Source organism: Drosophila erecta, unplaced genomic scaffold (genome assembly GCF_003286155.1).
Source record: "Drosophila erecta strain 14021-0224.00,06,07 unplaced genomic scaffold, DereRS2 tig00000092-arrow-pilon, whole genome shotgun sequence".
Classification (NCBI taxonomy): domain Eukaryota; kingdom Metazoa; phylum Arthropoda; class Insecta; order Diptera; family Drosophilidae; genus Drosophila; species Drosophila erecta.
In genome coordinates, this window is record NW_020825207.1 from 8,189,134 (window position 1) to 8,202,195 (window position 13,062).

General features: G+C 42.8%; 1 protein-coding gene across 1 annotated transcript; it reads left to right on the plus strand.

Annotated features, from left to right (window-relative positions):
• Window positions 1-12,311: 12,311 nt before the first annotated feature.
• Window positions 12,312-12,574, plus strand: LOC6548342 (metchnikowin). Its single transcript, XM_001975477.3, has one exon. The coding sequence runs from the start codon at window positions 12,338-12,340 to the stop codon at window positions 12,494-12,496; it is 159 nt and encodes a 52-aa protein (XP_001975513.1). The 5' UTR covers window positions 12,312-12,337; the 3' UTR covers window positions 12,497-12,574.
• The last annotated feature ends 488 nt before the right edge of the window (window positions 12,575-13,062 follow it).

A 13,062-nucleotide genomic window follows, 5' to 3' on the forward strand; every position in this document is an offset into this window, starting at 1 on the left:
GACAGCAATTTGCATGATTCTAATTAAAATGCGAATTTCGGGGCTTCTCATTCCCGTGCCCCTGTGGACAATATTTTTTTGTGGAACTTCTCTAATGTAGCTAACTTTTACCTAACAGCACCTTACTTATTCGAAATCCCTATTATTGGTGGTTGTGTAATTTTAAACTTTTCCATTTAACTCCTGCAGCATTTGAATTCAATTTAAAGTTGAGCTCTTTGAGGATTAAACTTGAATTTGCAGTTGCCGCACATGCTACCATTTCTAATTCTATTTTCAGTTCATTAAGCGGGATTTTCAGCACGTTATTTACGCTGCACAGTTCCAAGTAACTCGGGAAAAGCAGTTGGCACAATTCCCGACTATAAGTGCTTCACGACGTGCTGACATCACAATTTCCCATTTCCCCATTTCCGCGGCTCCCATCTTCCTGCCCTTTTCCCCGCTTCCCCCTTTCCAGAGATTCATCTCATTTAACTTTGCCAAGTGGCATTTGCCGGGGAAACGACTCTGTGTTGCTCCATGTGTTGCAATTAGTTTGTCTTCTTGCAGCTCAGTGGCAAGTTTTAAAGTCTTAAGTTTATTAAGTTCTTGCCCGGCACCACCTACACACTCGTGAGTCATTCGATTGCAAGCAAAGTGTACTCCCACATCTTGCAAGGACTTTCTAATATACCAGCCAGTCGAAGTTGCTGAGCCAATTGAAATCAGCTAGAATAATACGACTTAGATTTACTTAAACCCCTTAAACTTTATTAAGTCATTAAGTGCAGATAAGCCACAACGCTCGGTTTTGAGTGGTTTGTCTCCAAATTTTATTTAGTTTGTATAAATTTGCTTTTATCATAATATGCTTATTAAATACAATCTAATTAGTTACTTTGTTGTCGGTATCGAACCCGCTACTATAGGTACGGTAAATATACCTTAGCCAAACCCAAACTGTCGAAGCAAAACACAATATGTAAATTAGTGCGTCGAACAGCAACAACATTGTAATTGCCTTTGTGCTGGCCTGGCAACTTAATGAAATTTTAACAAAGGCAAATGTATCTGAAAGCTTATCTTTTGGTTAATCGAAAACTCCTGAGCCCCGGGCAGCGGGCAAACTACACGGCGACACGCAGGGCGGTGGGTGTGGCAGGCGGACATGGCCCAAACACATTTGTCAAACAACAAACAGTAAGCCAACAAACACACACACCATGGCATTCGTTTCGTGCTCAATTGTTTGTGCTGACAGCCAAATGGAGGAGGCTCTGCCAAATTGATGCCCTGTGTCGTGTGCACGGGGAAAAACTCAGCTCTTACTCCTTCAGCCATTATTGGGTCAAAAGCTGATCAGAACAAAGAGTCATGTAATATATAATTTCTATAGATTACGTGGATAAACACGAATGAATGAAGGTATTATTGCATATTTTGGTCAGAGGAAGGGTTTTTAAAAGCTGTTTCTTAAAGTTAACATTCTCAAATGGAAGTCAAATACTTAGTGCCAGTAAAACTATAAGCTGATTATTTAGTGGCTGTTGAAATGTTTTTCCCAGCGTACACCTTCGTGCTTTTTTGAAATTTCTGGCTTCTGCCCACCGCACAACATTAGCATGGAAATTGTTAAATTGAAATTGTCATCCACATTTCCGATGCTTGAGTTGGCTTTTTGCGCTTGGCTTTCTGATCGGACAAATCACGGATCGATGATGGTTGGCACGTCAACGGTCCTGATTTACCTTCGTCACTTAACGTGCTTCTGATTTGGCTTAAATCCGGGTATACCACCACCATGAATGACCATAATTAGTGTGTGGGCTAGCTGGGCGGGCAACTAAAATCGATATGATTTGAGCAAAATGGTAGACCAAAAATAAACACTAATTACTGAGACTTTGATTGAAGGCTAACTGGACGATGGGGATTGCCACGTGATAGATGGGCAGATAGATAGACAGACAGGAAAACCACTGGGATTATAATTGCTTCAGCAAAATAAGCATTTAATTGAGCTGCTTAATAATTCTAATTATTGCACCGGTGGCGGTGGCAACGCTAATTGGATTTCCAATCAAGCATACCGCCGAAAATCGCGCGGCGTCAGGGAAACTAAAGTTTCCAGGCCTGCAACTCGACCAATTACCGTTAACGTGTCGCTAATGGAGCTGCATTCCCCGGGCTCCAATACGTGCCACTTGAGAGGTGCATCGCAGTGGCATAACAATGACAGCGCCCACTGACCGTGGGCCCGTAATTAAAACTCAATTATGTGGCTACGAAGTTGACAAAGTGGCCACATCAAAGTAGATAAATTTCATTTACCGCCTGAAAGTGCAATCATTACACTTCGTAAAACTTCGCACTGCCGTTCCGTTCCGTTACGTTCACACTTGATGGGTCAAAGGGCAGATTGCAAGGACTGCGGTGGCAATCTACCAAAGTTTCCAATCACAAGTTGTCGCAATAATTGAGGACATCGAGCAGTTACGGCACCAAGGACCAAGGTGTTGCACGTATGCACGTGTGAGGGAATCCTGCGGCAAATGATATCCGCATTCTCAATGAGGCATCCTTAAAACGTGTCCTGCCAGCAACAAGTTCGCCATTACTGCGTAACGCATCGATAAAAATCTAATAGCGGATATCTACTGCTCACATTAGGTTACGCTTTCACCACAGGTAAAAAGAGTCTTTATAAGTTTCAGGTACCTGAAATGAAACTGGCTCAGCAATAAAATGGACTTTAAGTGATCTTTCCTCATATTTAAATTGTGCCTTCTATTTATTATATAACTAAAATATTATTAATTTATTTAACTATTTATGAAAAATAAGTTTGAGAAGAATATTCGAAAGCATTCCAGCTGATCAGCCTTTTGTCTTATCAGCCATGACTTTTCCCTTTCCTGAGAGTATCGAAGGACCGCAATTTACTGATGGAATTTTCAGCCAAGTTATTTATTTTGTTGCTGTTGCTGGCCGCTTGTGGACGACTTCATTTACTTGACGAATGTGTCCGTGCAGGACGAAGGTCCCACGCTTCTGGCTTCATTAATATTTATAAGTTGGACTCTCTAGCAGGAGCTTAGCTAAAGCCGCAATAATTCCCCCAACCACGCAATCAAGAGCAACCCACTTGGAAATTCCGTTGGCTGGAGACAGCCACTTGGTCTGCTTAACATTTTCAATTTCAATCTAATCTAAATTACATGATATGCGCACAATTTGAACGCTAATGAGCAAGGAATTTGCGGTAAGATGGTGGCGGCGCAACGCTGCGTATGCGCAACATATTGCGTGTGAATTTTAATTAAAAACTTTTCTCACTTTCCAACCGAGATAATCTCTGTCCCACCGCCTTTTCCTCTAAATATCCCACTCCGAATCGGATGTCCTTGCTGTTCTTGCTTCGATTGCATCGATTTTCTGCTTACTTTGAACGGTATTTGAAAGGAGCTTAAGCTTGTTTCTTTTATTTGCGCTACCTTCGCGCCAAGCCCGATTCCATGGCCAACAAACAGGACCAGGTTGGCTAACAAATTCTGGATGCTATTCGGCGGTTAGCGGTTGGGGTAAACAACTTCTTATAATCACTATAATGCGATCAGGGATGAAGAAGGCTCCGGCTGACCGTTTACATGGGTAGACGGGTAATCCTATATTTAACCATGTTTATTGAAGGAAAACAGCTGCTTTTATTTATGAAATTCAATGCAAGCCTAATATTTGGGATAACTGTACGAAATTAGTTGGTTTGTTATTATGTCATTGATGGTATGTTTGCTTTCCCAATATTTTTATCCCCTTTGCACTTCCCTTAGCTCAGTAATGCGTATCTGATAGTCGAGGAACTCGCTTTTAGCGCTCGCCCTGATTTTTGTAAAGCTGTAGTAAGCTGATGCGCTTAATTTAATCAAATATGTTGGTATAGGATTTCACTGCGGAATTTCGTTTCAATAAAATTCCTTTTAGAACATTCACCATTCGTTGCACGCCATTCGCCCTCTGACCTGCTAAGTTGGTTTTAATTTACACTTAATTACGTGCATTGCCGTGGCAAAAGTGCAACAGATTGCTTCGTGGGTGTTCCATTAATTCTTATCTGTTGTGGCACCTACCATCCTGCCGCATAGCCGCATATCCCTCTAATAACATAAGCTGCTGGTCGTGCTATTTGATGGTTCCACATGTGTGGGGAGAACGGTACTGAAATTAACCTTTGACCCGTGAGGGTAATGTAGCGCGTCACTTGGCTGTTCAAACAAATGGCTTCACGTCAAAAAGTTTCCCTAATCGATTATGAGTCGGTCGAATAATACATTAGTAATGCAATTAATTAGTACATAAAGAATTCCGAATTCACACCGCCATCGGCGCCAAATGATTAACTTCCATGGCAATTGTTTTGCTTTGGACCCAACCACTTGCTTGATTCCCTTCCCTTGGCTGCTCATTTCTGGCCAAGAGAACGTGGCTGCTCTTTGGAATCCGCATTTGCTTTCTCTTTTCTGGCCCACGCAGCCGCATCACGTTATTCCGAAAATAAAGCAGCCGACTTGTGGACGTTGCGTATACGCAGTGTTGTCGCCGCCGTTCGTTTAGAACCACTGTTCAGTCGCTAGCTGGACGTGGTGTTGGCCGGAAGAGCAGCACGGCAAACAAGTGAAGACTTAGCCAAAACAGCTGAACAGGAGCTGAGCTGAACTGAACTCCAGGCCGTAACAAGTGTGGCAGTAGTGAGGTGTTCGTGCCGCTGAAACAAACAACAAGTATCCAGCACAGTACTTTCTCTTTCGGTTAGTCGGTCGGTCGGTTGGTCGGTTGGTCGCTTGGTCGCTTGGTCGGTTTGGCCGAGTGTGTGCGTGTTGGCCAACTAAATCCGGGTGCGTGCGTGTGTGTGTGTGCGCGCGCTCGCTGTGTTTTTGGATGCAAATCAAAGCGCAGCTCACCTGAAAAGTATGCTTTAAATTTTTACTATCGCCGCTCCGCCTGTACTCCTGTGTACTTGTAACTCTGGAAAGTTTCTGTTTCTGTGTTTATTTGACTGCCGCGGCGCATTTACATAAGTGAACTTTGGCATGCGCGCGGCCTGCTGGCGCTGATGTAGCTGTAACGTAGTCGACGTTGGCACTGAATAATTAATGCAATCAAGCAATTTGAACCCGTTACGCCGTGGAGTGTGCCTGGGCCAGTGCCACAACGGTTTCAACGTGACCATAATGAGAGCTCCCCGAGCCATAAGTCACTGAGTGTGCCCGAGAAGCCCGAAAAGCCCAAAATACAAAGAGATAACCTGACCAAAATTCGCTTAAAAATACAACACACGAAGCCTGAGGAACAAGGAGGGAATACACTATATTTTTCGACCGAACTATAGCTATACTATACCATATTTAACAAGAGAGAGTCTACTATATGTATATGTACTTACTTAGTGCTAACTGACCACGCATATTCCAATCATAAATTATCGTGATAAAAATTCTTAGGCGCTGAAAGCCCATTTCAATTTTCACCCAAAAACGATAGAAGAAGAAAAGCCCCTGAAAGAGAAGAGAAAGAGAGGGATATACGCTGTCTGCAGACCAACAAATTACTAATAATAATTTTCAGATTTAAACGACAACAAAAGCGAGACTAACAAACATCTGCTGGCCACGCAAGAAACATATACAAATAAATGCGGGTATATAGCAAAATGTAGACAGCTTGGCAAATATATTTCGATTAAAATATAAACCAAATTGAACTGGACAGAGCTTTGACACGAAAACCAAATCGTTTGCCAAGTGAATTTTATGAAATTTGCCTGATTATTGTGGCAACAATAGAGATAAGATTGGCAATCAGGGGAAAAGCGTTTAAGTGCATGGGGAAAAGCAGCCAACAGGTTGTCGACGGCAGATAAGGCCAACATTTTCTCGAAACTGGTAAGTGGAAATCTGAGCCAAGTGTGGAACGAATGAAAAATAATGAATCTGGCACATCATTTCTACCAATTGGAAGGAAAGTCTGTTTCAGAAGTTTATTAAATGCTTTACCAAGTTTTGACAATGATTTTATTTTGCTAAAAGCTTTGGCCTCAACTAGTAATGGAGATTAGGTTTTGAAGACTTGATTGACACTGAATTTGTATTTCTGTTGACGCTTAAGTTTTAATAAACTGAAAGACTTCCTAAAGAAACTACATCAAGTTTAAAATTGCTGAATATATTAATAAATATTTTCTAAAGCAAAGTAAAGTTTGACAGAAACGAATTATAGCATAGTGAAATGAAATTTAAAGCAATTTCCTAATTGTATATATTTGACAGACTGCATTTAAAATTCTCTTTAGATTTACTCGCCTCACAATTCCGAAACCTTTAGCCATTAATTAAGTGCAGCTACTTGCAGCTGATAAATGTGATTAAACAGAGCTCTGCAGTTAAGAAATTAAAGTGACCCAGGTGACTTTTTTCACTCCTTCAACTTCGTCGCATTTTGCGAAGGTTCTGCGCACTGCTGCCCAAATCCTCCATCCATTATCCACGTAATCCCACTCGTCACGAGATCCCATCCGTCAAATCCCATTCCCGCCCAGCAGCAACATGTAAATGCTCCTGTAGTTCCGGAACATATGTGTGCGAAATGAAAAGATCCCAAGGAGTAAACTGTAAACTGTAAAAATACTGACCATGTCGCAAAGTGCCATAAACAATTTTACAACATTTTTGCTGTCATAAGATTAAATGTGCATACGTTGGAGGGGGGCAAGGACAAGAAGGGCGCAGTGCTCTGCAGCAGGATGAAACAAAAAAAAAAAGAAATGGAAAGTGATATAAAAAGGGGGAGAAAGCTGTAGGAAAAGCTGGGCAATAGAGCACTACGATGGGCGAAAGCGAAACAAAAGCAATAACTATAAAACAAACACGACAATTCGCTTCAACTTTGGGGCTACAAAAAATGGCTGAACAGCCACAGACAGGACAAACCGACTTTATGTGAAGAAAGAAAACAACACTGAAGAACAACTGAGACTCACAGATACGAATGCACTGGGGGAAAACTCAATGATTTAAATTACGCAATAAATGTATTGATTTAAGAGTGCTCTGCTCTGCTACACTGCAAGATGTGCTCGGAAAATGTCCAATTCAAGATTTGGATTTGGACTGGCTTAAGGGTACAAGGAGAAAATTGCTGAACAAATGTTATGCTTTTCCTCTGCAGCCTGTCTTGCCTCACCAGCACAATTCAGATTTTCTGACTTTAAGGATCCCATAACTTTTGTGCGCTGTGCACACACACACATGCCCATATGCATTCATTGTGAGCTCCTTTTTTATGGCCCCAGGCGGTGGGTGTTCGTTGGTATGGTTTTGTTGAGGGTCGACTGGGCTATAAAGGTATGCAGCAGGCAGTCGGCAGCAGACGACAGCATCCAATTACAAAGTGAATATTTCGAGACTTGTTGGTTTGACTCCCGCTTATACGCTCGTGCAGCATATCTCGCTTTCCTCCCATGTTGACCTTAACATTTATTTCATCCGCTTTCTTCACGGCTTTGTGTGGCAGCCTTAAAGTGACTTTCAAGTTTTTGGTACTGCCATTGCTGTCGCAGTGGCTGTCGCTGACCTGATTCAGATTTCCTCTTTAGTTGCACGAAAACGAGACCACCGAAAACACGGCGACCATTCCAAAATGAAAACATTTCCCGGGGAAGCCCCCACGGGGAGTGGGGCTACTCGGGGCTCCTTGGGGGAATAATGAGGCACGCGACCGTGCCCACTTGAGCACGTTCTACATGAACTGCCGCCCCAGCCGGCGAGGGCGATGATGGCATGCTAATAACGTCCAACGACCACCTTGCTGAATGGCCAAAAAACAAAAACTGAAAACAAAAAATGAAAACTGAAAACAAGAACACTAAAAAGCTGGGAGAACGACCAACATGTTTCGCCACGCTTTAGCATTTATGCATGGCCTGTCATTTTAACATTATTCGCGCGAAAATCCCTCGATGGCTATCGATGTGGTCCTGCTGTTATTTGACTTCGGGACTTTCCCCGAAAATTCGGTGGGCCAACAAGTGTCCGCCTCAATGTTTGGGCAGCTGTGTGAAATTTAATTAGATTTACGACGCCTTTGTCCATCAAACACTGCCCGCTCACCCGTGGCGTATACGCAATGCCGCCGTGCTGAAAGGTGGAGCACACACAGGAAGCAATCACCTGCTGACCAACAAAGAGCACATTGTTCCCGCCTTTTGTGCCATGATTTTTGTGTCCACTTTGTATGCCACCCGACATGTGTCAGGTGGGTTTAGTTGCAGCTTGGCTTTCGGGAAGGAGAATGGAGAATGGAAAAAGGAAAAAGGAAGCTCTGAAATGGCAGCACGTCCTTTGAGTCGTGTGACGTGTGGCAATCACAAGGCAGCTCAATAAAGGACGAATCGAATTTGTAGGCTGAGGCTGCCGTCGAGCTTCGACTATCAAAAGCACCATTTTTGAGTGGTATGCTTGGCGGAGCCTTCAGTTTTATTGTCTACTCAATGTTCGCCTGTTTCCCATCCACTTTTGATTAACTGCCAGGATTGCTAAGGAAAAATTATGAGTTTCGCTCATGCCGAGAAAATAAACAAAAATATTTTCACAGTTGAGTATCTATTGACTAAGAAGGCGGCATACGAGTATGTGTTCCCCCACAGCATGAAAATCCTTGTTACATTTGGGCATTGGATCTAAAACTTGATTCGATTATCAGCTAATATGAAACTCGTGAGATTTTATTTAAATGGAATAGATTGTACTCATAGCTTGTTATATCCAAAGTCTGAGAAAATATTACAAATATTTTAGGTGCATGCCTAACCAGCAGAAGACATACACCCGAAATGTTATGATTATGGAACTCATGGAGAAACAAAAGCACTTGGCCAAGTGGCGGACAGAAAAAGGCCGTTAAGGAAATTGCATAGTTAATAAAAGAGTAGTCGTTGTGGCTTTGCGGTTGGCATTTAGCTTTAAACGCGTCATTAACTGCTTAAATATCAACATGTGCGCCGCTGAGTGAGGCGGTGAGTGTATTCATTATCACCTGTCCGTCCGGGACGCACACAGACAAAGCGAATGTGATACCCGGGAGGGATGTGCAGGAGCTCCTCCTTCCCCTTCCCCTTCCCCTCCCACTCCCCGCAGGATGCTGACATCGCACAACGTTGTTCTAAGTGCTTCATCTTGTCTGAATAACATTTGGGGCAGGACCGAAGTAGGGACAGAAGCATTTACCTCATTTCCATTCCTCCAGCCCTCAGTTCCCAGCCACCAGCTTTCGGCTCCCAGCTCCCAGCTCCATTTCCCATTTCCCATTTTCCCCCTCCCAAGAAATGAGCTGGCGCATTTATGGCAGCCATTTTCGGGACGAACAACTGGCATTTAGTGCCCCGCCAGAATTCCTGCCTTCATGTGTATTTAATGAACTTTGTATTCTCGTTTCAAGCTCACCTAAATAGCTCCTGCTCGCTTCGGCTTCGGCTTCGGTTACCTGGCCCATCTGCCATCCCCCGAGCTTATTTATGATTGCCTCTGCAAGGGGAAAATGCATATTTACGAGGCTGCCTATTTCGGGCGGGTTGCCTTTGCATTTCAGAGCGTTTTCTGGCACTTTATTGATCCAAGTCCCTGAGTTATGGATGTAAGCCAGACTCTGTGAACCTGCCAACAATAAACTTAATAAGTCATTTTGCATGCTAAAGGTATATATTACTTATTCTCCTGCCCTTTGTTTTTGTCTGTCTAATATTTTATATACTCCGTTTCAAAACACAAAAATGTTGCACAAATTCGTTGCCAAGGTGAAGTAAAAAGTTATGCTGTTAACTGGTTGCCAAATGGTCGGAAAATATATGTATTTGCTAGTCTGTGAATATTCACTACCAAATGGAATAAGAACAAACGGTATTGCATGCTTAAACAACCAGCTACTTCCAAAATCCATTAAGCTGTCTATGCACAATTAGAATAAATCCCCATTATACTTCCTAGAACGGGCTTGTACACACAAAATACACAGATTCATACCCAACCCAAAAGTGGCTTATTGAAATTTATTGCGAAACAATTATTCAAAGCACACACGCTTGAGTAGTGCGAAAATAACCAGGGTATATTGACTGATAAAAGTTTGTCCATCAACTGTCGGCACAATCGTATCGCCGCTAGAGACTCATTTGAAATTTGAAATAATGAAACCAAGCTGATTCCTGATGAATTTGCAAAACATTTGCGTTCGCGAGCTGCCACTCATAATTAGAATATATTTTTTAATGATTTCTCAGCTGTCATTTGGGGCGTCAAGGTCGTATCGATTTGGCAGTCCCCAGAAGTCGTCGGGTGTTTTACCTTCGAGCTAGTATCCGTTTCCTAGGAACGGTGCGAAAACATTTTTCGCCACTCTGCAGGTTGACAACTTTTCATGTTTTCAATTGAATTGCCTCCATAACGCGGCTCTTATCGGCTCGAATTCAAGTTTTCGTAGTCGTGAGATTTTTCCAAAAATTTTAACTTTGCCTTTTGCGGGTGTGCTAGGTTTATGTACATACTCGTATATGGTACGTATATATTATTTTTTTCATAGCTGTCAGCCGTTACTCTTGTTACGGTCGTTAGCCCCGGGGGCGGGCCTCTGGGCTGGGGGCGTGGCACTTGAGCTTAGCCTACTCAACAACGATTTGCAAGAAACATTTCAAAATGTCAGCCGCACAGCTACGAAATGAATGCCAGGCAAGATGGCAAAATGGCAAAAGCAAACGTTAAACTTTTTGCACCAGTTAAGCTCAAATTTCTTAGCCCAGTTCTGGGCCAAAAAGTCGACTTTTCTGCCATTAGCCATTGGCTGTGATTGATTGACTAATGCCGCAATTTGCCTGTCTCCCACCGATGTTTACATTCAGAATCTATTCTGCTGTTTACTCGCCAGCCAAACATTTATTTTTTACTGCGCCAACCATGGAAATGGATTAATTTTATTTGGAATTCCGTTTGATTTATTTGATTTATTGCTGCCGAAGAGAACATAAAAGCCATTTTCGTAAACCGATTTTGAAGGCTGAGGTCAATTCAAATCGATTTGATAAACAATAACACTTTTTATGTTTGTCTTGCTGTGTCTGTGCGTAGTTTGCTGTAGCGGAAACTGCGTCAATCTATGCACCTTACCCCGTTTCCTTCACAACAACCAGCGCAAATGAAGCGTTTTCAACGCCTAATGAGCCGTGACTATAAACTCTTTTTTGCCCCTAAAAAGTAAGCACACAAACAATAAAATGCAAGTGCAAAATTACTCAAAATGTCAAAATGTCGAGTCATTTAAAGGGCAGCAGCACATTCAACCCCTTCTGCAGCCCCATTCTGCTGCGAGAAAACTAACAAAGTGCTCTAATCGAGCCAAGGGGCAATTGCTGTTGCTGCAGCTGCAACGTGCCCCCAAAAACACTGAAAATAATTGCCATCTTTTACCTGAAATTGTTTAAAATTTGAAATGTGCAAGGAAACATATTACAAATTTCATCTATTACGAATTATCTGTTCTGTCACTCGCTGCTCAGATACTAAAAACACTTGCAGTTGCTGACGTTTCCGTACAAAATATTATTTCATTTTTATGGAAAGGGGTTTTCCGCATTAATTGCTTAATTCTTGTTGCTTTATTGCGTGTATATGGCCCCATATAAAACAGATATAAATCATTTGTGACTTGTGTGCATATCGTAAATGTTAGTAGCAAATGACAAAAATGGGGAAAAACGCTTAATCAGCTTCGAGAAAGGCGATTTTGAACTGCTTAATACTGAACTTTGCAGTATGAATATTCTAGTATTAGTTTTCTTTCTGTGTACGGCCTAGAAGGCAGATGCTGGGAGGGGCGTAGGGCAGTGGGCGTGGCTCCGTGTTGACGCATGTTGACTATGCCTTTGAATGGCAGCCGTGGCTGTCGGTGGGTAATTTGCAATGCAGAAAAACCAACAGGGCGCTAAAACAGAAGAGTGTTTTCGGGGGACGCGGAGCGATGGCAAGCTCACTGGGGGCAACATAAATATTCAGCGAGAAACGTCATATTTACATTTAGTCTAGGCTGATAATCCGGTACCGTGGGATGCCCCTTTTGGGTGTAGATGGCCGGATTCCCCTGGCCACAATCGGTTATCTGCCCCCGACTGACATTTGGCCGTCATTCATTCGACTGCTTATCGCAGCAGCTCAAATAAAAAGTCCCCAATCTGCGACTCGTTTGTCTGGGACTGGGCTATAAAAGCCTCGCCATCTCAACGCTCCAAGCATCAATCATTTCCCTTCACCGAGCGAAGATGCAACTTAATCTTGGAGCGATTTTTCTGGCACTGCTGTGTGTGATGGCCATGGCTACATCGGTCCTGCCACAACCTCATCGTCAGCGGGGACCCATTTTCGATACGAGGCCGTCGCCCTTCAATCCAAACCAACCAAGACCGGGTCGCATTTATTGAGTTGTCCGTGGGAAATTCACACTGCTGATGTCGTTAACACATTGAGAAAATTAATACAATTAAACCAAAACTGAACATCAAAGCTTGTCATTGGGTAATTAAATTAAGGGCACAGGTGACTGGTGGATGGTGGATGGTAACTGGTGAACGGTGACTGGAGGCCAATCAGGAATGCCCCCTTCACTGAACCAGAACTATGAGGAAGCTGCAGTTTAAATTATACCTCGCTTCCTCGCTGGTATTCAATCCATAATGGCAACTGTGATTGAGCCAACATTGGAATGCAGAGCACTCGAATGCCATTTAATTTGCATTTTGCATCTGCTTGGCTCGCGGGGCGTATGAGTAATCACGGTTGCCATCGATTGCCATTCTCTGTAGTATACTACACTTGCGCGTGTATATTTAGATGCGAATAAAAATTGAGTACGCGCAAACATTTCAATGAGCTTCACACACAACAACGACAATTTCTTCCTCACACTCTCCGCTGTTTCTGTCTATTTTCAGCTGCGATCCAAGAAAAGCGCTAAGAAAAACACTTGCAAAAATTAGCAGCAGCAGCA